The 22,792-nt window shown below is 44.0% G+C and overlaps 1 protein-coding gene across 4 annotated transcripts in view; it reads left to right on the top strand.

Moving 5' to 3' along the window:
* The window catches only part of CC2D2A (coiled-coil and C2 domain containing 2A), a 118,255-nt gene extending 101,086 nt beyond the window's left edge, over positions 1 to 17,169 (top strand). For 3 of the 4 annotated variants that reach the window (XM_034771707.1, XM_034771706.1, XM_034771709.1), the window contains exons 30-38: positions 1,361 to 1,381; positions 2,739 to 2,942; positions 4,951 to 5,040; positions 6,229 to 6,342; positions 9,281 to 9,415; positions 11,734 to 11,856; positions 13,815 to 13,873; positions 14,426 to 14,603; positions 16,272 to 17,169. In XM_034771707.1, coding sequence (XP_034627598.1) covers positions 1,361 to 1,381; positions 2,739 to 2,942; positions 4,951 to 5,040; positions 6,229 to 6,342; positions 9,281 to 9,415; positions 11,734 to 11,856; positions 13,815 to 13,873; positions 14,426 to 14,603; positions 16,272 to 16,460 — 1,113 coding nt within the window. In that variant the 3' untranslated portion in view covers positions 16,461 to 17,169. The remainder of the gene's footprint in view (positions 1 to 1,360; positions 1,382 to 2,738; positions 2,943 to 4,950; positions 5,041 to 6,228; positions 6,343 to 9,280; positions 9,416 to 11,733; positions 11,857 to 13,814; positions 13,874 to 14,425; positions 14,604 to 16,271) is intronic. The other variant, XM_034771710.1, reaches the window with a different exon arrangement.
* Positions 17,170 to 22,792: the final 5,623 nt, after the last annotated feature.

The raw sequence follows: 22,792 nt of genomic DNA, 5'->3' as shown, positions 1-22,792 counted from the left end.
GAGTTTTACCATTGACTTCAGCGGAGCTAGACTTTAATCAACGGCATCTGCCTTTCAGTCTATTTAATATCTAAGACAATTGAAATATTGTAACTTGTAGCTAGTAAACAAAAGTTTTTTTATTTATAATGTTATTTAACTTAGACTGATTCAAACTAGATTATTACTTTAACAAACATTCTGTGTGGTTTCATATAATCCAATTTTAAAAGAGTGGGATAGTAAATGGAAAACAATAAAATAATCTACAATGTTGAAAGAGGCTCATAAGGAAAGGAACAAATTAAACTGAAGATTATTCTATAGCATGCAGTGGACATTTTGTTGTTAAATTTTATGTACAACAGAGTATGCCAAGTTCATAAATTTTCATGTGCTTGTCTTCTGACTTTTTTGACCAAATAAAAGAACCACAATTGCATTTTGTATTGAAAGTGACTCCCCTAAATGTAGTGTAATTCCTACACATTTCAAATGTTTAATTTACAGAATGTGTATGTAGGAGAGCCAAATAGTTCAAAGTATTGCAAATGGGATGTAGGGCCTGATCCAGTACTCGTTGATTTCAGTGAATAGAGGGTCCTGCCCTAGAGGTTATCATTACAAGTCCAGCTCAATTCAGCACGTGGATGGCCGCGGGGGGGGGGGGGGGGGGGGGGGATGGACACGAGGGTTGGGAATTGCCAGTGGCTGTTTGGTGATCTGTATGAATTGCATGGAGTCCAGTTCCTTGTGAACAGGTATCCACATCACATATCACCAGCATAATTGTCAAACTTAGAAGAGAGAGCAAGGATTGAAGGGTCAGGTCTAAAGTAGTCCTTGGAAGTCCCTCCAGGTCATAGCTGAGACTCATTCATGGGGTAGTGTGGGAAAACTTGCACTAGAATTATCTGTGCTGTTCCCATTTTTTGTGGATCAGTTGGGGACGTCAGTCTCCAGGACTCAGTTGCCAGCACTTTTCTCATGAACACTAAATTCATTTATGGAAATTAAACCTAATACAGTGTATCAGAGAGAAATCTGCTTCACTACAAAAGCGGTATGGATTTTTCCTTTTCTTACTCTTTCAGCAGTGGCTATTTAAAAGCTGCATCTTGGGTACATAAATCGGGATGTAAACAATCCCCATCTCTTGTTTCTTTTAAACCTCTTTAATATAGAAATTTTTCAGTATAAAATGAAAAAAGTACTTGAATATTTCCCCTTTTGTTAATGTTTCTACGCTTTCCTGCTGTAGCTAAGTAGCTTGAAATGTCTATAGATTGCTTTAAGCTTCTCAATTTGATTTTTAATACATTTTCCTTCTTTTATTTATTATCTTTTTCTTTCTTTTTGGCCTTCCTAAATCTCTCTCTAGATGAATGAAATGCTTAAGAAGGTACAACATATGTGATTTTTAAATTAATCAACAGATATTGCTATTTACTGTTTAGGATTCATTTTGTTCTTCCTCTGCAACTTTTCCCACTACCTTTAATGGCAGCAGTTCTTCATCTGTGTTTGACCATATATGTACTATGTGTAGCATGCAAACTCTTTTATGCTGACATAGTATCTTAGATCAGTATCATTTAATTAATAATATTTTGCAAGAAATCACTATTTTATATTTAAAAATTGAAACTATAAGCATCACTACACAAATTCCATACTGTGGTCACCATTTTTGGTTGAGAAGGATCATCATAAGAGATGCCTTCTTTATTGGCTTGGATGGCTTGTTACTGAGCAGGGCATGGCAATCCCAACTTGGGGAGGCTTGGGGAACAGGATAACACAACGAAGGGGTTGTTTTTAAACCATGCATTACTTTGAGTTAAAGGCCTGAATTCTCAGGAACATTCAGGCGCCTTAAAAAAATGTAAAATATTTATACACACTTTAAGGCCTCTTTACGCTGCCAGAGTGGTATAAAGTGGCCTTAGTTAAAAAAAAATCAGAAAATAACCATAACATTGTATTGTATCTAGGACAAACCTACAAAATCAACAATATTCCTTTATAGATGAAGGGTAGGATTTTTTTAAAATACCTAAGTGACGTAAGAGCACATGTTCCATTGACTTTCAATTTGGGCTTTTGAAAACCACACCTAAGGTCTTTAACTGCTAGGCAAGCCTGAACTAGAAGGATAACTTGCTTTTATAAATATGTCTTAATCCATTTTTTGTATCAGTTTTCAGCACTGCACAGTGATTTAGCCATGTGACTCCCATTAATGTCAGTGGGAGTTGTGCATCATAAATCCGACAGACATTTTGAGAATTTACCCCGATTGTTGTTTTAAAGTAGTTATTGTTTTGCGACTATAAATAAGACTCAGTTCCTTGAAGTGTCTGATCATAGTTACGCACTGTTGAATGACACAGTGATATGTGTCCATTCCAACAGTCCTTACTAAGGCAAAACTTTCACTGAACTTTCAATGCCTGAGTAAAGACTGTACAATCATGCTTATTATGTACAACATATATGTGTGTGTTTGTGTATGTGGGAGTGCTTATATAAATGTAAATACAAAAAGCCTGATTCTCCACTACCTTACAACTAAATTTACACCTGTGTAAAGAGAATGGTAAGTTTTTTAAATGATATCAGACCAGAATTTTACATCCACTTTGCATTCACTTTGTGTAGGTGTAAAATAACTGCACAGATTACAAGGTAGTGGAGAATTAAGTCCAAACTATATGGTTAAAACTGTATTTTTATACAAGTTGTACTATCTTTTGAAGTTTGATACCCAAGAAGATGAGAAGTTGCTCCAAGCAGCAGAAAAGTATCAGGCTGAATGTGCATTGAAGTTTCCAAGCCGCCAATGCCTGACAACTGTAGTTGACATAAATGGGAAAACAGTTTTTATTACCAGATATATCAAACCTCTGAACCCACCACAGGAGCTCCTTAATGGTCATCCTAATAATTCTCAGGCAGCAGCAGTAAGTATTTTATTTAGAAAAGACAATTCAATTCACAAGACATAAACTTAAGACTCTGTGTCTGCGTGTATGTGTGCGCGTTATTTTTTATGTTTGTACAAAAACTTAGATTTCAAGGAAGGAAAGCTATGGATATAAAGTAAAGAAATATTGAATATTCATGTTACAAAGTAAATGAACGATAAGATACTGCACGACATCTGTTAGAAAAGAACAAAATAAAAACCTATCGTATTTCAAAATCTGGCAGATGTAAATTTGCCTGTAAATAAGTACTATAAGAATTAAATATGTTTAAAAGACAAAGAACAAAAGAAAATGGAAGAGAAACAAAGAGAGAGAGACCAATAAAGCACCACCTTTAACAAACATCCTGTGTAAGAAAGTTGCAGTACAAGTATTAGGTATATAGCTCAGGCGAATTAGGATGTACAGTTAAACAATGGCAATTCTGCAAAGAGTAGGAAACTAAGTCATAGCAGGCAGCAGGGGCATGGATGAAAAAATTGAACAAATATTGTCAAAAGGGGGAAATAGGTAACAGAAATATAAACCTACCGTTGGTGTAAGGTGCTGATTCAGCATAGTCATTAAACATTTGCATAACATTAAGAATGTCCTATGGAAGTCATTGCTTGATTGTGGCCTAAGGGAAGAGCTGAGAGCTCTCAGATCCTTTTCAGCATAAACAAAAAATGGTTGCCAATTTGCAAACTAAAGGTGAAGCTTTCGTCTCTTGAGTTGTTAACCTTTCCATAATCTGTATGTTTCAAATTTTCTTAATCCCAAGGGCCCAGTTATATTTAATAAATACTTTTTAAAAGTCTGTAACAGTCCTATATTATAGATATAAACAAGACATCGTAATGGAATGGTTATATCAAACCCTATGTTTCAAGGCATGTTATGAGCCATACTGTTCAAAACAAGATAATTCAGAGCAAAAACTATCACTTTACTTTTAAATCGATCTGAAATCAGTGTAGGATTTGGGGTGGTACCAAATATACTTCAGTTAAAAAATTTTGAGTTAAAACAGTGCTAAAAGCCTTAAAATAACAAAATCAGATATATCCTGAATTAAATTAGAGCTTTAGCTTTCATTTTATATTTGCATTTTAATAAGAATTGGCATTTAGTGCTTTTCCATGAACTTTCCCTGAAAAGTGAGCCAAATGCCTTGCTGCTTCATTTTGTTTTAAGCTCTGTGGCAACATATATCATGCATCTTAAGGCTTTTTCTTCCCTAGGAAAAAGATGTACTTTTCACACGTGTTAGCTAATGTGTTAAAAACACCAATTTCCTATTGTGGACATGGCCTAAGATTTGAATCTCATCCAAAGCTTAGAGGTGGTCTAATAGTGGAACTTGGGAGAACAGTTTTCAAAATTGTTGTTCTCAGTATTAGAAACCTTGAATTTGTGAATGAGTATGTAACAGCAACCATTCATATGAATGGCAAAAGAGGAATGTAACAGCAAAATAAAAAACAGCTATTAGATCTTTATGTAATTGTAAATATAGCTCATGCCTCAGAAGAATTAATATGTCAGTATACCTTATTATCTATAAATATTAGAAATAAATGTTCAGTAGCTTATCAAAAAATTATTAGATAAACTTAAATGTACATTTTACTTTAAAGAAACAAAAACCTGTGCATATGGTTTATGGTTCTGATCTGACTCCCAGTCAAAAAAGTCAGCTCAGGCCTTTACAAAAGTCCCAAAAAGGGACCTGTTCCTGCTGAATTGAAGTCAATGGGTATTTTACCAGACAGCAGATGTGAAAAATCAGGACGAGGGTGGGGAGGTAATAGGAGCCTATATAAGAAAAAGACCCAAAAATCAGGACTGTCCCTATAAAATTGGGACATCTGGCCACCCTACTTGAGTGGGAGCAGCAGAAAGTTTCAAATCTAGTTAGGACTAATAAAAATAATACCTTTCTCATCCCACATAGTAAATGAGAATGTGACTATGCTCTTTGCTTTATTTTTGTTTGTAGGAGTTGGTGGCTCGATATGTTGCTTTGATTCCTTTCTTGCCAGATAGTGTGTCATTTGCTGGAATCTGTGACTTATGGAGTACATCAGATGTAAGTAAAGGCCTAGAATTTCTTGTTCCTCTTCTGTTGAGAGTTATTTTTCTTTCTAGTCATTTGCAATATTGAAAATGGGGAGGAGGAACGAGGGCACGGCAGGCTCAGGGGAGGGGGCAGGAAGGAGTGGAGTGGGGGCAGGGCCTGTGGCAGAGCCAGGGGTTGAGCAGTGAGCACCCCACACACACATTGGAAAGTTGGTGCCTGTAGCTCCAGCCCCAGAGTCGGTGCCTATACAAAGAGCCGCATATTAACTTATGAAGAGTCGCATGTGGCTCTGGAGCCACAGGTTGGCCACCCCTGATGGGTTTCTAAAGGTACATTGCAACTTTGAAATGTAAAATGTTCCAATGCCAGCTTGCCATTAAGATTAATTTTTAATTATAGTTCACACTTGAGTAGTGCTCAATTCTAGTTATATATATATATATATATATATATATATATATATATATAAATAAAATACCCACACACCTTTCAAACTTTCACATTATGGTATAAAGCAAAGATCAGTTTTCCTTGAAATAACATGAAAATTACTGGAGGAAGATTAGGTCTGTCACAATTGAAAATGGCTTGCTCATTCTAAATCATTCATTGGTTTATGGACTCAGAATTCTCCAGGAAATGTATTATGTTCACATTATCGTTGCATGCTATCTGTATTTAGCTAACAGATGCACGTAGACCATTCCCTAATGGCTACACATCTGAGGAATTGCAAGCCTCCAGGCCAGAATAATTTACGTTCAATATGCTTATTAGATTATAACAGAGAACTATGTTTTTTTTATACAAATACTCTTTTTTTTTAAACCAAACTGTACTTCCACTGGGCATTCACCATTACAAGCAGACATTCACGGATCTGAAGAGTGATAGAATTCCTGTGGATCATAGGTTAGCCATGCAGTATATTGATAGCATCTCAAAACATTTTCTGGAAATCTGCAGTGTGACTCAGTAGACAGAATTTGACTCTGATGGTGAAATTCTCTAATCTACTCTGCAGCTCTCCACCGCCTGTTCTTCACTCATTCTGCATATGAAACAATGGCGATCTGAGTGGAGAATTTTGGAGGCAGCATATTAGGAAAGATTCTTAAATGTTTCAGTTAGGAACAGAATTATTAACTATATCCCAGTTTATTTGTAAATAATAAAATGTGTTTGTTTCTCAATCAGCAATTTCTTGATCTTCTGGCTGGTGATGAGGAGGAGCATGCTGTGCTTTTGTGTAATTACTTTCTTGCTATGGGAAAAAAAGCCTGGCTGATAATTGGAAATGCTATTCCTGAGGTAAGATAGTAGGTTTTGTTTGATTTGAATGTGAATGTAATATCCAAATGCTTACGTAAATAGAGCATAAACAAGTAAAAAGTTATTATGTTCCAAAAAATGGATTGAATTTTCTCTTGCAGACATGATTTTAAAGTAATGATGGTGTGGGTTTAAAAATTGGTGCCACTGGAACCCTGTTCTGGTATCAGGCATTCTCCGATCTTATTTCTCCATTAGTTCAGTATAAATCTAATAGATCCCCACTCCTGGATCTATGCTTCTGTGTGTGAGTAGTGGGAACTATTCTCCATTGTCCTTATTCACCATTGTTGTCTACCTGTAAATCCTCTTGGAAGTCACTTTGCACAGGTGTAAATAACTCCACCAGGTAAAAGGCACTGGAGAGTCAGGGCTTCTAATTCTAAAGCAGTTAAATTCCTTCAGCAGCATGGGTCATGTTTGTCCCACTGAAGTGCTCGGATTTCTAAGCAACCAGCACTACTACCAGGTTTCAAGACCAATGGCCAAACTGTCTATAACTGCCCTAGAGGGCCTCCCTGAAGGAAGATTACAGGCATTCTACCCTCAGACAAATGGGTCCTCAACATAAGCAGAGCTACAAAACTGAGTTTGGGGAAATCCATTCCTAGAATTTCATTCCTTTAGTTTGTTCTCAAGTACAGCAGTATTAGGAAGAGATCCTAGTACTCAAAATCCAATTAATCTTGTCAAAACTTGATGATGACAGCCCCAACAGGACATTAAGCCCATGTTACCAGGGAAAGGGCAGAAATGCAGAAAGTCCAGGTAGGGTTAATGGGTCATGGGGAAGGTGGGGCAACTAGGGATTGTTGGGATAAGCAAAAGAGGGATTGTGTATGAGGGATTGTTGGGATAAGCAAAAGAGATATTTAAGACAGCTGTGTGTGAGAGAGAGAGGTGGGTGTTGGAGAGGTAAATGAGAGGGGTATCCGGGGCAGCTGTCCATTGATGTGAGTGCATGCCAGGGAATGGGGGTTTGTGGCAAAGCAGAGGGATGCCTGGTATTGATAAGGCCAGTGCCCTCGTCCTGCCTTGCCTTGCTCTTTGTCTTGTTGATGCTGTCCGCACTTCCCCAGCACTTCTGCTGGGATCCAGCAGAAACAGGGAGTAGTAAAAGACAAGGTAAAGAGGCCACCCAGTAGTGCTTGGTGGGGCTGTAAAGTTATTGCAGAGAAGTCCCTTTAGCTCTGGTGGAATGCAATTCCAGCAGGGCTCTGGGAAGCTATGGGGCTGCCAAATGTGTATCATGCAATATGCAGCACAGCTGCCTTGCTAATTAGTCTTTCATACAGACCTACTTTTTACATATTGGAGAAACATTTTTTTCAAATAACTTATAAAAAGATGCTTACTGATCCTGACCTGAAACTGTCTCTGTAAAAGGGACTATGAGGAGAGACTCTCCGTTAAAATTAATACCAAAACTTCCCTGATAATTTACCGTGTTGTGCCCAGGGTATTGTAGTGTTCCCCTAAATGTTGGTGACTTTATATGCTGGAGTACACATGCTACAAAGCTTTGTTTGAGCCTCAACTCTGCACTTCTTTGTGTATTTGTGTAAGACTCGTTCAAATCAGGCCCAAATTGGTAGTTACCAAAAAACATTACTCCTCTGAAGGCTGATCAGTACCTTCTATGGCATCAGTTGACAGTCTCAGACCAGTTAATAGGGAACTAATAAAACTCTTGCTGACAGTCTCAGCAAGGAGGCTAGGAATTTGAGTGAATATGGAGACTTAACTAGTTTCTCAGTCTCAGACATCCAGCGCAAGGATCAGGCCCACCGACTGGGCAGTGTGGAAAAGTATGCCATGTGTAACGGGGTGGTTACCCCGCTCCTGCCCTGAAGGGCTTAAAACAGCCAGGGAAAGGGCTGTGGCAGAGAAAAGCTAGGCTGATTGGGGAAGTAGCCACAGCTGGGCTATGCCCCAATCAGGCTCAGCTGGTCCTTATAAAAGGCTGTGAGCCAGAGGCCCAGAGGAAGTCTCTCTCTGTTTGCAGAGGGAGATGGGCCTGGCTGCAGGGAGCTAGAGACAGGGTACCTGAGTGGAGCAAGGTTGGGGAAAGGCAGAGGAGCTGGGGAGCTCCAGCCTGGAAAGCCCCAGGCTGCGGCCTAGCAAAAGGCAAATAGGTACTGGGGGTTGCAGAGGGCAGCCCAGGGGTAGGACAAGGCAGCAGGTCCAAACCCAACCTTGCCGATGAGGAGTGGCTTACACTGCAGTCTGCCCCAGGGAACGGGGCTAGTTGGTGACTGGCAGTAGCCTTACACTGAGGTAAGGTGGGGATAGTGGGTGAGGGGTTCCCCTGGGAGGGGGAGACCCAGAGCTATGAGGGGTTACTGCCAGGGGCAGCACCCCAGACAACAGGGCACCGGGTCCGGGAGGGAAACGGGGGCCAGAAGTAGCAAGGCGGATCACCGGCCTGCAGAGGGCGCTCCAAGGCTGAGAGAGCTAATTCCTGAGACGACCGGCAGGAGGCGCCACAGGGGTGAGTCCAATCCCTTACACGATGATTGTTCTGTGGGTAAATAGAGAACTTCAGTTTGTTATGCTCTCAATATGACAACTTTAATCAGCGCTACATTTACTTGAAAATGTAGAGGAAAGTGTCTTCTTTATTTTAGTTTTTAAAGTGCTGGGGTGGAAAGGTTATTTGTGCAATCCTGATTTAAGCCAAAGGAAAACTACACACCACTTTAGGGGCTTAGTTACTTGAACATTGGTTATGGTGATTGAATTGGATGAGTTGGCTGTTTGAAGAAAACTACTCCAACCAGCTAGAGAAAAATAGTTCAATTGTGCAATTTGTCTGTGGCTTCGATAATAAAGTGGGTACTGCCTTTTCAAATAAAATACAATACATATTATCTTAGCAGAACTTTTAAAAAATGTTTTTCCATCTTTTTCTTCCTAGGGGCCAACTGCATATGTATTAACTTGGGAGCAAAATCAGTATGTGATTTGGAATCCCAGTAGTGGACGTTGTTATGGACAGTTTGATACTTTCTGTCCATTGCAAAGTGTGGGCTGTTTGATTAGCTTTGATAATGTAAGTGTTTCCATCTTCTCTCTCTCTCTCACCCTCTCGCACACACAGAAAATGTGCTTATCTTTGTCATCCTCTCCCTTAACCTCTTGTTTCGTAGTGGATCAGGAGTTCCTGTATCAGTGCCAATACACTTTATATTAGTGGGTCGTGTTATCAAATAGTGATTTATGCCATTCTTGGATTACGTTTCCAGCAACTTAAAAAGTTCTGCTTTAACTGTTGTATAAAGCAGATTTTTACTATAGTTTAAACAGATATATTTATATAAGTGTTTTATAATTTACTAACATACACAAGCAAAAAAACCCAACCAACTAAAAACTGTGCACTGTAGGATTTAATTTACCTACTCTCGCTTAATTTATTTGCTTAACTTTGTGACAAACAGCAGGAAGAGCAGCATATGATAGAGGCAAATCAGCATGCTCTGCAAAGCAAAATTGTGACTCGTAAACTACTAAATTTTCAAACATGTTAACAAAATAATGAATAACAGAGAACAGAATAACAATTTATTTGGAGGACTTTCAGAAAGCTTTTGACAAAGTCCATTCTGAGAGGTTTTTGAGAAGATTAGTCGTGAGGTGAAAGGTAAGTATTGTGGTAAATTGGAAATTGGCTGAGACATTGACAAAGAGTAGAATTAGTCAATTTTCACCATTGCAAAAAGTTAACAGTGGGGCCCCATGGTTCCATATAGGAATAATGTTTAATATAGATATTGATTTTTTTACAATATGAACAGTGAGGTGGCAAAATTGGCAGATGACACAGAATTAGGGCTGTTGATTAATCGCAGTTAATTCACGCGATTAACTCAAAAAAATTAATCGGGATTTAATTAAAAAATGTAATCACACTGTTAAACAATAGAATACTAATAAAAAATGAGGAGTCCTGGTGGCACCTTAGAGACTAACAAATGTATTTGGGCATAAGCTTTCGTGGGCTAGAACCCACTTCATCAGATGCATGAAGTAAAAGATACAGGAGCAGGTGTAAATAATGAAAGGATATGGGGTGCTTTACCAAGTGTTAAGTTAGTCTAATGAGAAATCAATTAACAGCAGGATACCAAGGGAGGAAAAATAACTTTTGAAGTGGTAAGAGAGTGACCCATTACAGACAGTTGGCAAGAAAGTGTGAGTAACAGTAGGGAGAAATTAGTATTGAGGTGTCAAGGCTGTATCCCCACTTTGAATTTTAGGGTACAAATGTAGGGGCCTGCATGAAAACTTCAAAGCTTAACTACCAGCTTAGCCCTGGTCTGCTGCCACCATTTCCAATGGATTCCCTGGGAAGCCTTGAAAAACCTTCACCAATTCCCTGGTGAATACAGATCCAACCCCCTTGGATCTAAAACAAGGAGAAATTAACCATTCCCCTCCTTCCTCCCACCAACTCCTGGTGAATCAAGATCCAAACCCCTTGGATCTTAAAACAAGGAAAAATCAATCAGGTTCTTAAAAAGAAGGCTTTTAATTAAAGAAAAAGGTAAAAATCATCTCTGTAAAATCAGTATGGAAATTAACCTTACAGGGTAATCAAACTTAAAGAGCTCAGAGGACTCCCCTCTAGTCTCAGGTTCAAAGTACAGCAAACAAAGATAAACACTCTAGTAAAAGGTACATTTACAAGTTGAGAAAACAAAGGAAAACTAACACGCCTTGCCTGGCTATTTACTTACAAGTTTGAAATAGGAGAGACTTGTTTAGAAAGATGTGGAGAACCTGGATTGATGTCTGGTCCCTCTCAGTCCCGAGAGCGAACACACTCCCAAACAAAGAACACAAACAAAAGCCTTCCCCTCCCCCCCAAGATTTGAAAGTATCTTGTCCCCTTATTGGTCCTTTAGGTCAGATGCCAGCCAGGTTACCTGAGCTTCTTAACCCTTTACAGGGAAAAGGATTTTGGAGTCTCTGGCCAGGAGGGATTTTATAGTACTGTACACAGGACAGCTGTTACCCTTCCCTTTATAGTTATGACATGAGGAAATTAAGTTTAGGTTTTGTAATGACCCAACCACTCCCAGTCTTTATTCAGGCCTAATCTGTTGGTATCTAGTTTGCAAATTAATTCCAGTTCTGCAGCTTCATGTTGGAGAGTTTTTTTGAAGTTTTTTTGTTGAAGAATTGCCACTTTGAGGTCTGTTATTGAGATGAGATTGAATACACAGGAAGACTCTTGTTTCATGTGAATTTATATGGGTAACTCCTACTGTAGCTCTGGAATATAGTGATGACCTATGTCTTACCTTTGCATTGAAAAGATGTGATACATGTATGGCTGTTGCTATTAACGAAGTTCTTCTCTTTTAGATCTGGTTTAATATTCAACAATATGATTCCCCAGTAAGGATAAATTTTGACATCAGCAAACCCAAATTATGGAAATCTTTCTTTTCACAAAGCTTACCATACCCTGGTCTCTCCAGTGTTCAGGTATTATTGTACCAACTTAAGATTCATTTTGTAGTTTAAAACAATTACTAGAATATTTTAAGGGATGGAAGGTGTGACATGAAATCTTCATTCACTATATGCAGTTTTTCTCTCATTTAGAGTGTAAGTCTTTATCTTGCACTTTAAGGGTAAACTATTTGTTATCATTATTATTATTATTAGGTTAGTACAGCAGTCCAACCACACCTCTTTAATGATTAGGTCCTAACAGGCTTACTCCTGGGTGAATTCTGGGCCATTTTGCGCACATAGAATTCATGTTCCCCGCAGATTTCTTTGCTTCCTTGCACAAAAATGATTTCTGACAGGGAAGCAAAGGGAAACTGCAAGAGCAGTCACATGCCCCTCCCCAGCAATGTGAATGCATAGTTTTGGGCACCTGGAGCAGCTGCCATAGAAGTAAATCACTGTGGGCTGGGACGCTCTGGCCCGTGGCTCTTACCCTGTGCAGGCTTAGCTGCTAGTCCCAGCTGGATTGGGGCAGAGGAGGATGAGACTTCATCTTCCTGTGCAAGGAACAGCCAGGGTCAGAGCAGAATCAGACCCACCCCCAGAAACCTCCACACATACACCCAGCTTGCTTCCCCCATTGCTCCTCAGCCATGGTGGGGAGAGGTTACTGTATGGGGAGTCCAACTCCCATTCAGCTGGACCCCCCCCATACCCAGACACCCTGGTGAGCCCACAACTCCGTCACCGAGCCGCCTGCACCCACTCTGCCAAGCCTCACCCCCTGCATCTGGACCCCCTGCATCTGGCACCCAGACCATCACCAACGAGCCCCGCACACTTGAACCTCCACCATAATGAGCTCCCCTGCACTTGACCACCCCACTGAGCCCCAACCAGCTGCACCCAGAACCCCACCCCACCACTCCCCCAGTATCCAGACCCCCCCCAATGACTCCCTCCCCACTCAGATCCTCCCCCCTGTTGAGCCCCCTAAAGAGTCCCATTCCCCCTGCACCTGAAACCCCCCCACCCAACAAGCCTGTGCATCCAGATCTTCCCCACACCCAAATTGCCACACACTGAACCTTCTCACCCCACACCTGAGTGGGGACCAGGGCTGGGCATGCCTGTGAGACTTTGTCTCTCTCACTTGCTATGTTGGTGCAACTGGCCCGGAGGAGAAGGACCCCAGCGTGTTTCTGGGGCAGGCCTGGCCCTTGCACCATGTCAGGGTCGGGTGCAGCCTCACTGCTGAGTCCATGTCCAGGGGAGGGTGGCTGGTGCTCTCCCGCCTCTGTGCAGCCAGTGGCCTGTGCTCCCTACTGCCATGCTGAAGCCTCCACATTTGTATATTGACAAATGAAAAATGCAGAATTTTTAAAAATTCTGTGCACAATATTTTATATTTTGGTGCAGAATTCCCTCAGGAGTCTACAGGACAATATATCAAGTGACAGTATTTGATAATTGATCTGGTTTCATTCCAAATGGATGAATCTCTCTTGTCCTGAAAACACCCACATACGGTCTGAAGCCAAATATGATTTGTGACATTCCTCTGTTAGCTTAGTCGCAAGTGAAATCCAAATAATATAGCCTCTGAAATCTAAGGAAAATGTCAAATTTGTCTTTAAAATGTGAACAGGCCAGGTTCATTTAATGTCTGACCCCAAGCTTGCACTCTTTACCTAATCAAGCATACAAACATCCGTGGTTGAAACCTACTGTCAGAAGGGACAGAATAACTTTGAGTACAAAATTCTAACTTCCAAATATTGTTTTTCAGTAATTCATTTTTCTGACCTCATGTAGTACATGGGGAAACATTATGGGCCTAATTTTGATCTCATTCACACCCTTGTTAATCAGGAATAACTGGTGTGAACCCACATGAGAGGAAAATATGGTCCTGTGTTTTCATCTTTGATAATAAGAAGTCTTATATTCCAAGTGATGTTTTAATCAATTCTTTTTTTTTTTATTAGCCTGAAGAATTAATTTACCAGCGTATAGACAAGGCTGCTGCATTAGAACTGCAGGGCAGGTAACTTTACCTCTATAAATATCTATGTAACTCCATTAAACACTGTGAGCAGCAGCAGCAGCTCTCCAGTCTGATTCACCACCAAAGACCTTTCTCATCCAATCTAGATTGTAAGGAGCTGCAATTGGAAAAGTGTAACTACTTCTCAGGCACTCCATTAAGCATGCTCATAGTGGCTTTTTGATCCCTTTAGCCAGGAGTGGTCTCTCCCTTCGCTGTATCTATGTATTGTAAGAATAAGAATTAAAAGTTCAAGTGCCACATGGAGATCTTAAAAATCAGTCCTCCAGCATGTGATTTTTGGAGGGTTTCTTGTAAACCAGAACACTGTGGCATTACTGCTGTTGTGTTTATCTTTGAACTGCCTTGGGAACAGTGGAGAACTTACTACCTTAAGATCCCCAGTACTTTCTGCAACCTGGGTAGCGTGTCTAGAAAAATAAGGTTGAGTTCTGTTTTCTGAGCGAGTCATCCAAAATTGTGAAGCCAGAATCACACCTTGAACAGTCAACCAGTAAGGCAATTATAACAAGTAGCTATATTTTACTGCAGGATTGAAAAGATACTGAAAGAGAAGATCATGGAGTGGAGGCCAAGGCATCTAACTCGTTGGAACAGATACTGTACCTCCACGCTTCGTCATTTCCTGCCTCTCCTGGAACAGTTCCAAGGAAAAGCTGTAGAAGATGACCATCAGGCAGAACTGCAAAAACAGCTGGGAGATTACAGGGTACTATAATGAATGCCCATGTAGAGCTTGTGTAATGAAACTAGTAGATGTTCCTCACAGTCCAATATTACATTAGTAAATCAAATCACTGATGTTTAATTAACAGTCTCCTACTATCCAAAGAATTGTCGTATGGTGCTAGGCCTTTGGTACAAGACCAGCCAATAGTAAATGCTTTAGAAGGCAGCAAAAAAAAACCAACCAACCTAACCAGCCCTAATGAACTTCAGCTCTAGGAGAACAGAATTGCCTACGTTGAGATTCTTTCCACTGCTCTGGAAAATGTATATTTATTAAAGTTTGAAATGGTTTTGAGTGATTTTTAGCCAGGCTTTTGGGGGCCCTTTGTTTTGTTTAGCTGATTGGGAATTTTAAGTGTCAGATCCTTGCCCAAAGAAGAGCTTCCTCAGACGGCTCCAAAGCAGTTTCTCACTAAACTTTTTATAATTTTTTAAACAAAGCACATAACTCATAATAGCCCCTAATAGGCTAACAATTTTCCTAGCAACAGCCAATAACAATTCATTCTTCTTATTAGCAAAGCATTTCTTATCATAACAATAATAAAATGTCAGAGGCATCTAAACCTAACGTCAGCTGTCCAAACGTCCTCCATTTTGATAGCAGAACTGCAAGCATGCAGCTGCATGGTCTTGCCTCTCAGGGTCCTAAAAATTATTTTAAGGTATGTGATGTTTGGTTTTCAAGTGGCAGTGGCTGAACATACAAGATGGCTGACTGCAGCACTGTCAACAACTCTACCCCAGCACACACCCCTCCAAGCTCCAACCTCTGAGAGCTCTGACAAAGGAACTTCTGTACAGTACCAGCAAGTGGGTACAAATGCTGCAGAGACAGCATTCCCACCCTCTCAGCTCAGAATCACCATACCCACGTGCACTCTACTCTAGCAACTGTGTGTGTGTGTGGGGGGAGAAATCATCTGGCCCCCACATCATTGTAAATTCAGATGAATGATAACCAGTTGACAAATTATTTCATTTGAAAGGTTTGTGACCCCAACCAATGTTGGTTCAGGGTTCCTGTTAGTGCGGGGCTCTGTTTGTTGCAAATATGCACTATTGCTTTTATTGCTATCAATCATATTGTACCATATTCAGTTGGCAGCTATTGAGATGGCATATTTAATTAGAAATTGACTCTGCAGTTGTTGTACAGCTTGGGGATGCTGTAGCTGGAGTGCAGGACAGCAGCAGACAAGTACTAGGGCTCAGGGACAAGCCATCACCACTGACTGATTGGTGCTCTAGAAGACAGCAGGTGCAGACGGGTGGTCACAGTAGAGAGGCAGTGGGCCTGTCTTGGGGTAGGGCCAAAGGGCTGACCGGAATTAAACATCCACTGAGGAAGCTGTGCATTGCTTAAACATAGTTTGAAGTTGGAAAGGGGGCATTAATTTTAATGTGAAGGAGGCAGGTTATTCAGCATGTAATAATCTCGTCTCAGTCCAGTAATACGTGCTCTTAAAAGAAAAGCTGAACTTGCATCCACCGTGAAATTACAGGTAGTAGCCATAATTGCTGTAGCTTTTTTTACTTTCCCTACCTGGTGTAAAGCTCTTTATAGTCTGATTCAGTACCTCAACGAATGAGAGAGAAACTGTCATTTCTCACTATCGCTAATTATTTTTTTCATTAAATCCCTCAGGTTTCTGGATTTCCTATTCATATGCCATTTTCTGAAGTGAAACCTTTAATAGAAGCTGTGCATAGTACCGGAGTCCATACCATCGATATTTCAAATGCAGAATTTGCTCTAGCAGTATACGTCCATGCTTATCCCAAAAATGTTCTCTCTGTGTGGATTTACATTGCTTCACTTGTTCGTAATAGATAAAACTTTATACTGGAATAAAGGCACACAATGAGACAGCAACTCCTTGTCAGAGAAATGCTTTGGTTTAAAAAAACATTGCATCCAATCGTACATAAGGGAATTGTTTGGAGTATTGTTCACATCCCCTAACAGTGAAGATGAAAAAGCATAGTAGTATTTTAGACATTGCCTTTGTAGATATTCTGAGGCACTTTCCAGGCCTTGGTTTTTTGCCTATATAAGAGATTGTGTGCATGCTGGCTTTTGCCTCTGTATACTATGAAACATTACGTATGGAGCAGAGCCATTCTCCAGCTTGTTCATAGCTCTGAGGGTAAAAATGGCAGTAGACACTGGCAGCCTATACCCACTAAGCCTCCCAGCACTGGTACTTTCAGAGCTGCTGTTAGGGTGGGAGATTTCCCCCCAAAATGTTAATTGTAGACATAGCTTCACCCCTCCGTCTCATCCGGGCATGGCCTCAACAGCTTGGGTAAAACACCTCAAGGAGGAACTCTGCCTACACACTTTCAGCTGACACCAACCTGTATGCATTCTACGTGGATGGTTCCGAAACTCTGTCCAGTGAAATTACTTCAGTCAAGAGACTGTGACAAAGTGGGGTTTTATTCATCTTGTTATGTTACATGTGAGTCTTACTGTCATATACTAATACTATGTGTGCCTCAGTTTCCCTGTGTACTGCACCAATATTTCGGTGGTAGGAACTAGGTGTGTGATTTTTGCTGCGGCCCTCAGGGCAGGTGAGGCTGCCCAGCAGTCTGCACCTACGCTATGGCAGTGCTCTTCGTAACCTGAGACCTAGGAGGGACTGTGACCAGGTGACATCTTTTACCCGGGAAGCAGGACAAAGAGGAGGAGGAGGAGCAATGGGTGTGTTGGAGGTCAGATTGATAGAAGCTAGGCCACCTGCTTCAGGGACTGGAAGAGGAGGAGTCCAGACCGTCTGGCTCAGGACTCTCCAAGATGGACTTGGCTTAAAGTCACTGATTTCTGTGATAGCAGGCTCTGTTCTATGCTGTGTTCCTGTCAACTAATAAACCTTCTGTTCTACATGCTGGCTGAGAGTCACTGCTGACTGCAGGAGTTGGGGTGCAGGGTCCTTTGGCTTCCCCAGGAGCCCCATCCGAGCAGACCCACTGCAGGAAGCACATGGGAGGAAGGGGATGCTGAATGCTCCGAGGTCAGACCCAGAAGGTCGATGCTGTGTAAGCTTCTTGCCCTGGTGACAATATGCTCAGAGAGAGGCGGCATGCTACACCCCAATTCTGACTGGCTTTGTATGGAGTAGTTCCAGAGCACTGGCCCCATGACTCTGTGACAATTGGTGGGAGCGGTGGGATGAGCTGCACCCTGTGGACAAAGCATCCTGCAGTAAGTGACTGGGGAGCAGTAAAACAAAGCGGGATTAGCGAGAGACAGGCGTGCAGGCGGCTCAGATAGGTGCAGTTCCAGGGGTGGAGAAGCCTATGGCTTAGTCCTGAGAGAGAATGGCCTCCCAAGAAGGGCTGTTGCACTGAAGGGGTTCTCCCAGGGACTGTGGGGAGCTGAGAGAGCATTGGCCTGTGAGTCCCTGGCAACTTGGGAACAGCGAAAGGATGGCTTATAACCATCTCCTTAAGAAGAACATGGTAGAGCTGTGCCGAGGGAAGAGGGCTGCGAATTCGAAGATTCACCAAGGCACAGCTAATTGCTTAATTGGAGAATGATCGCTCTAAGGAGCTGGTTCCTGACCTAGCTGGGGCCATGAGAGAGGCTGGGAGCAGCCAGGCAACCTCAGGGGTCACCCCAGCCACCGACCCAACTGGGGCCGTGGGAGGGGCTGAAAGCAGTCAGGTGATCCCAGCACCCACCTACCCAACCAGCAGGGGTAGGTTCCCCGTCAGTGGAGCTGAGACGGTTAGAGTTGGAAATGGAACTGAAACGGAAAGAGCTGGAGGACTATGAGAAGGAATGGCAGGATTGTGAGAAGGAACAGGACTGTCAGAGATAGAGGCAGCATGAACTGGTGATGGTGGAGCTGAGAAACAGAGAGACCCCCCCCCCTACTGGGGTGAGTGGGGATGGGCCCAGGGTGGCTAAGCTCACAGGGGACTCTGATATAAAAGTGCTGCCTCAGTTTAAGGAAGGGGATGCTATAGATGCCTTCCTCACTGCCTTTGAGAAGGCCTGCAATGTGGACCAGGTTGACCCTGCAGACAGGCTTTGGCATCTCACCCCCTGGGTCCCAAGGCCATAGGGATGTTCAGCCAGAGGGACGGGAGGTAAGCAGGGGACTATGAACTGTTCAAACAAGCCCTGCTGTGCAAGTTTGAGCCGATCCCCAAGGCATACAGAAAAAGGTTCTGGAGTATGCAGAAGACCCAGGGGATGACCTATCTGGAACTGGTCACCCTGATGGGGGAATACACCCGCAAGTGGGTGAATGGGGCCTGGGCCCAGACCAAGGAGGACGTGATTGAACTGGTGGGGCTGGAGCAACTGTATGAACTCAGTTCCCCCTGACCTGAGGCTGTCGAAGGACCTGCAACACACAGGGTTGCTGGTTGATGAGTTTGTAGACAGCCGGGTGGGATACGGACTGGAATCCCAGGGTGACAGGCCCACATCAGTACAGAAGGGGAATCACCCAGGGGCTCCCCAGAAGGGGGACTTGGATAAATCCCTCCTGAGAGGCACAGCCAATATCAAAGCTGACCAACGGAGACCAATGAGATGTGAGGTGTAATTAATGTGGGCAGAAAAGCCACAGATCGACCAGGTGCCAAAAGCTCAGGGACAGGAAGAGCAAACCAAGCCCTCCAAGGGTTAACTGGGTGGGAGCCCAGCTGGAGGAGGGCCTGGCAATTTAGCAATGGCGCAAGAGCGAGGAGTCGCCCAAGCCAGCTCCTCAGGGAGCCTTGATGCTCTGGATTCAGTTTACAGGGTTGGTGCAGGATGGCCCCTGAGGAGCAAGTGCCTCATTCCCCTGGAGGTGGATGAGAAGCAGGTCACTGGGTACTGGGACATAGACACTCAGGTGATACAGGCCTGACCCAAGGGGGTGGCCCCAGACCAGGTGGTGCCCAACACCTATCTGACACTGATGGGTGTGGGTGGGTCCCCATTTGAGGTACCTGAAATGGGGGGCTAAGGAGGGCTCCAGAGATATGGGGGGGTGCACCAGCAGTCGCCAACTGAGGTGCTGATGGGGGGGGTGACCTGGTGGATTGGTCAGGCAGCCCCCAGAAGGCCCTAGTCATTATCCATAGCCAGAGCCAGCGAGGGGCACTCTGCGCTGATACCGGGATGGGTATCACACAGGCAGCACAAGGCCCTACTATGGCAGGGAGCCACCAGAGACAGGACTTGGTGGGGCTGCGGCCTCGCACCCAGCCAGTGAGAGAGAGCTGGTCCTCATCCCGTTCCCAGCCGCTGAATTCTAGGTCAAGGTGGCAGGATCCCTCCTTAAAGAAGCTGAGGGAACTTGTTAACTGCAGCAAGCTGCTGGGGGAAGGCTGCTGGGAATGATTCTGCTGGGAGAAGGGATTCCTGTACCGGGAACGGGCTGCCCCAGGGGAAGTGGAATGGTGGGGGATCAGGAGGCGGCTTGTAGGGCCCCCAGAAGTACCACCCCAGGCTACTGTATCTGGTCCATTATGTCCTTCTCTCGGGACACCAGGAAATCCAGCGCACCAGGCAGAGGCTGCTACAGAACTTTTAGTGGCCTAGAGTCTTTCATGCTGTCCAGCAGTACTGCAGCTCCTGTGACCCCTACCAGAGGGTGGGGAAGACAACGGGAACGCACCTTTGAGGCCCCTGCCCATCATAAAGGAGCTTTTTCAGAAGGTGGCCATGGACACAGTGGGACCTCTCAGCAAGGCAATTTGGATGGAGGAAAAAATACATTCTGGTGGTGGTACATTTTTGCTACTTGCTATCCTGAGGCAGACATAGACCATTTTCAGCAGAGTGGGGTTCCCCTAAGTAGGTCCTTACAGACCACGGCTCCCGTTTCATATCAACCCTGCTCTGGTACTTGTGGGAGAAGGGTGGGCTGGTGGAGAGATTCAATGGGCCTCTAAAGATGATGAAGATCTTTATGAGCCAGCACCTGCAGGTTTGGAACAAGTATTTACCCTACCTGCTGTTTATGTACCAGGCAGTGCCCCAGGAATCTATAGGGTTCTCGCCTTTTGAGTTGCTCTATGGGAGAGCGAGGGAACCCCTGGACTTGAAGAGGGACAAATGAGAGGGGAAGGCCTCCCCCAATGTAGAAACAGTGGTGGAGTATGTACTGACTTTCCAGGAAAAGCTTGCTGACTTCATGGGGTTAGGCAGGGAGAATCTAGCCAGTACCCAAGGGAAGCAGAAGGTCACCGCTCAGTGCATAGCCACTCCTATGCCATTGGAGACCAGGTGATGGTTCTCAGTCCCATTATAAAGAACAAACTGCCTGGGATGGGCCCTTCAAAGTATAAAGCAGCAGAATAAGGTACATGATGTGATGGAATTGTCTAACAGGGCTCACAGCCACCAGGTATACCATCTCAACATGATGACGCCTTACTTTGACAGGGAGAATTTGGTACTGGCCAGTGGAAGGAGTAGGGAGATGATCCCCTGGTGGATCGGGGACGGGCTGGCCTTTCACTGGTATCAATTCCCCTTGCTGACCGGTTAACCCCTACCCAGCAGGCAGAAATCAGATGGGTGCTGCATTCCTACCAACAGCTGGCCTGGGAGGAGGCAGGAGCTCACCTTCCTATAAGATGCTCCCCGTTCTGGGTCATGGGCAAAACAACCCAGGACTGAGAGGTCAAGGACGTGCTGGGTTTAGGGGTCCTCCAGGCCTTGGGCCTCTCCCATGGTGTTGAGTCCCAAGAATGAGAGGGGAGGGATAGCTCAGTGGTTTGAGCATTGGCCTGCTAACCCCAGGGTTGTGAGTTCAGTCCTTGAGGGGGCCACTTAGGGATCTGGGACAAAATCAGTACTTGGACCTGCTAGTGAAGGCAGGGTACTGGATTCCATGAGCTTTCGGGGTCCTTTCCAGTTCTAGGAGATAGGATAGCTCCATATTTTATTAAGGATGGGTCAATCTGGTTTTGGGTGGACTACCAGAAAAGGACAGTTACCTGTTCCGTAACTGGCGTTCTTCGAGATGTGTCTCAGGTGTATTCCACTATAGGTGTGCATGCTCGCCCTGTGCACTGGTGCCGGAAGTTTTTCCCTTAGCAGTACCCCTACTAGGGGAGCATCGCTGCGATCCCTGGAGTGGTGTCTGTATCGCACCATAAAGGGGAGTGCACGCTCCCCCCACCCTCAGTTCCTTCTTGCCAGACAACTCTGACAGAGGGTTCTGGTTCTGTCTAGGTTGAAGGCCATCGCCCTGCTGACATCTACCATGTGCAGGCGGCGTTCCTCATTGGAGGAATGGGGCTTAGAGCAGAGGACCGGGAGGAAAATATCCTGATCCATGTGAAAAGCCAAGACTACCTTCGGCAAAAAGGTGGGGTGAGGGCACAGCTGAACCTTGTCCTTATGGAAGATCGTATACAGTAGTTCAGAGGTCAGGGCTCCAAGACCCAGCCGGCTGAGGTGATAGCCACTAAGAACGCCACTTTCTATAAGTAGGACCATGAACATGTGGCTAAAGGCTCGAAAGGCAGCCCTGTAAGGCTGGAGAGCACTAGCTTCAGGTCCCAGGGCGGGACCGGGGGTCTGGCGTAAGGGAATGCCCCATCTAATCCTTTTAGAAACCAGGAGGTCATGTGATGTGAAAACACCAAGTGACCCTGCACCAGGAGGTGGAAAGCCGAAATGGGCACCAGGTGCACCCTGATCGAGGAGGGCACCAGCCCTTGGGTCCTAAGGGACAGGAGGTAATCGAGGACAAGCTGGATAGATGCGGAAGAGGGAGAGGAGCCCCTATCCCTCACCCACTTGGAGAACCAATACCATTGGGCTAGGTAGGTTCGACGTGTGGAGGATTTCCTACTCTCCAGCAGGACCTGTCTCTCACCCTCAGAACATCTCCCTTCCTCCTCCTCCAACCACGGAGCAGCTGCTGTCAAGTGAAGCGCAGTCACGTTGGGGTGGAAGAGATGACCTTCCTCCTGGGAGACTAGGTCCGGGAGGAGCTGCACCCTGTACGGGGCGGCCACTAAGAGTTGCAGTAAGGTTCCGTCCCACTGTTGACAGGCCCAGTCCGGGGCTATGAGGATAACCCATGCCCCGTCTGACTTCACCTTCTGGTCCTGATCCACCAGGAAACGGAGGAAGCGCCTATAACCCTCGAAAATATGGACGTGAAGATATGCATCCTGGAAGTCCAGAGCTGTGAACCAATCTCC

This window comes from Trachemys scripta, chromosome 5 (genome assembly GCF_013100865.1).
Source record: "Trachemys scripta elegans isolate TJP31775 chromosome 5, CAS_Tse_1.0, whole genome shotgun sequence".
In the NCBI taxonomy this organism is placed as follows: domain Eukaryota; kingdom Metazoa; phylum Chordata; order Testudines; family Emydidae; genus Trachemys; species Trachemys scripta.
Note: the sequence above shows the minus strand (reverse complement) of the source record. Positions and strands in the feature narration are given on the sequence as shown.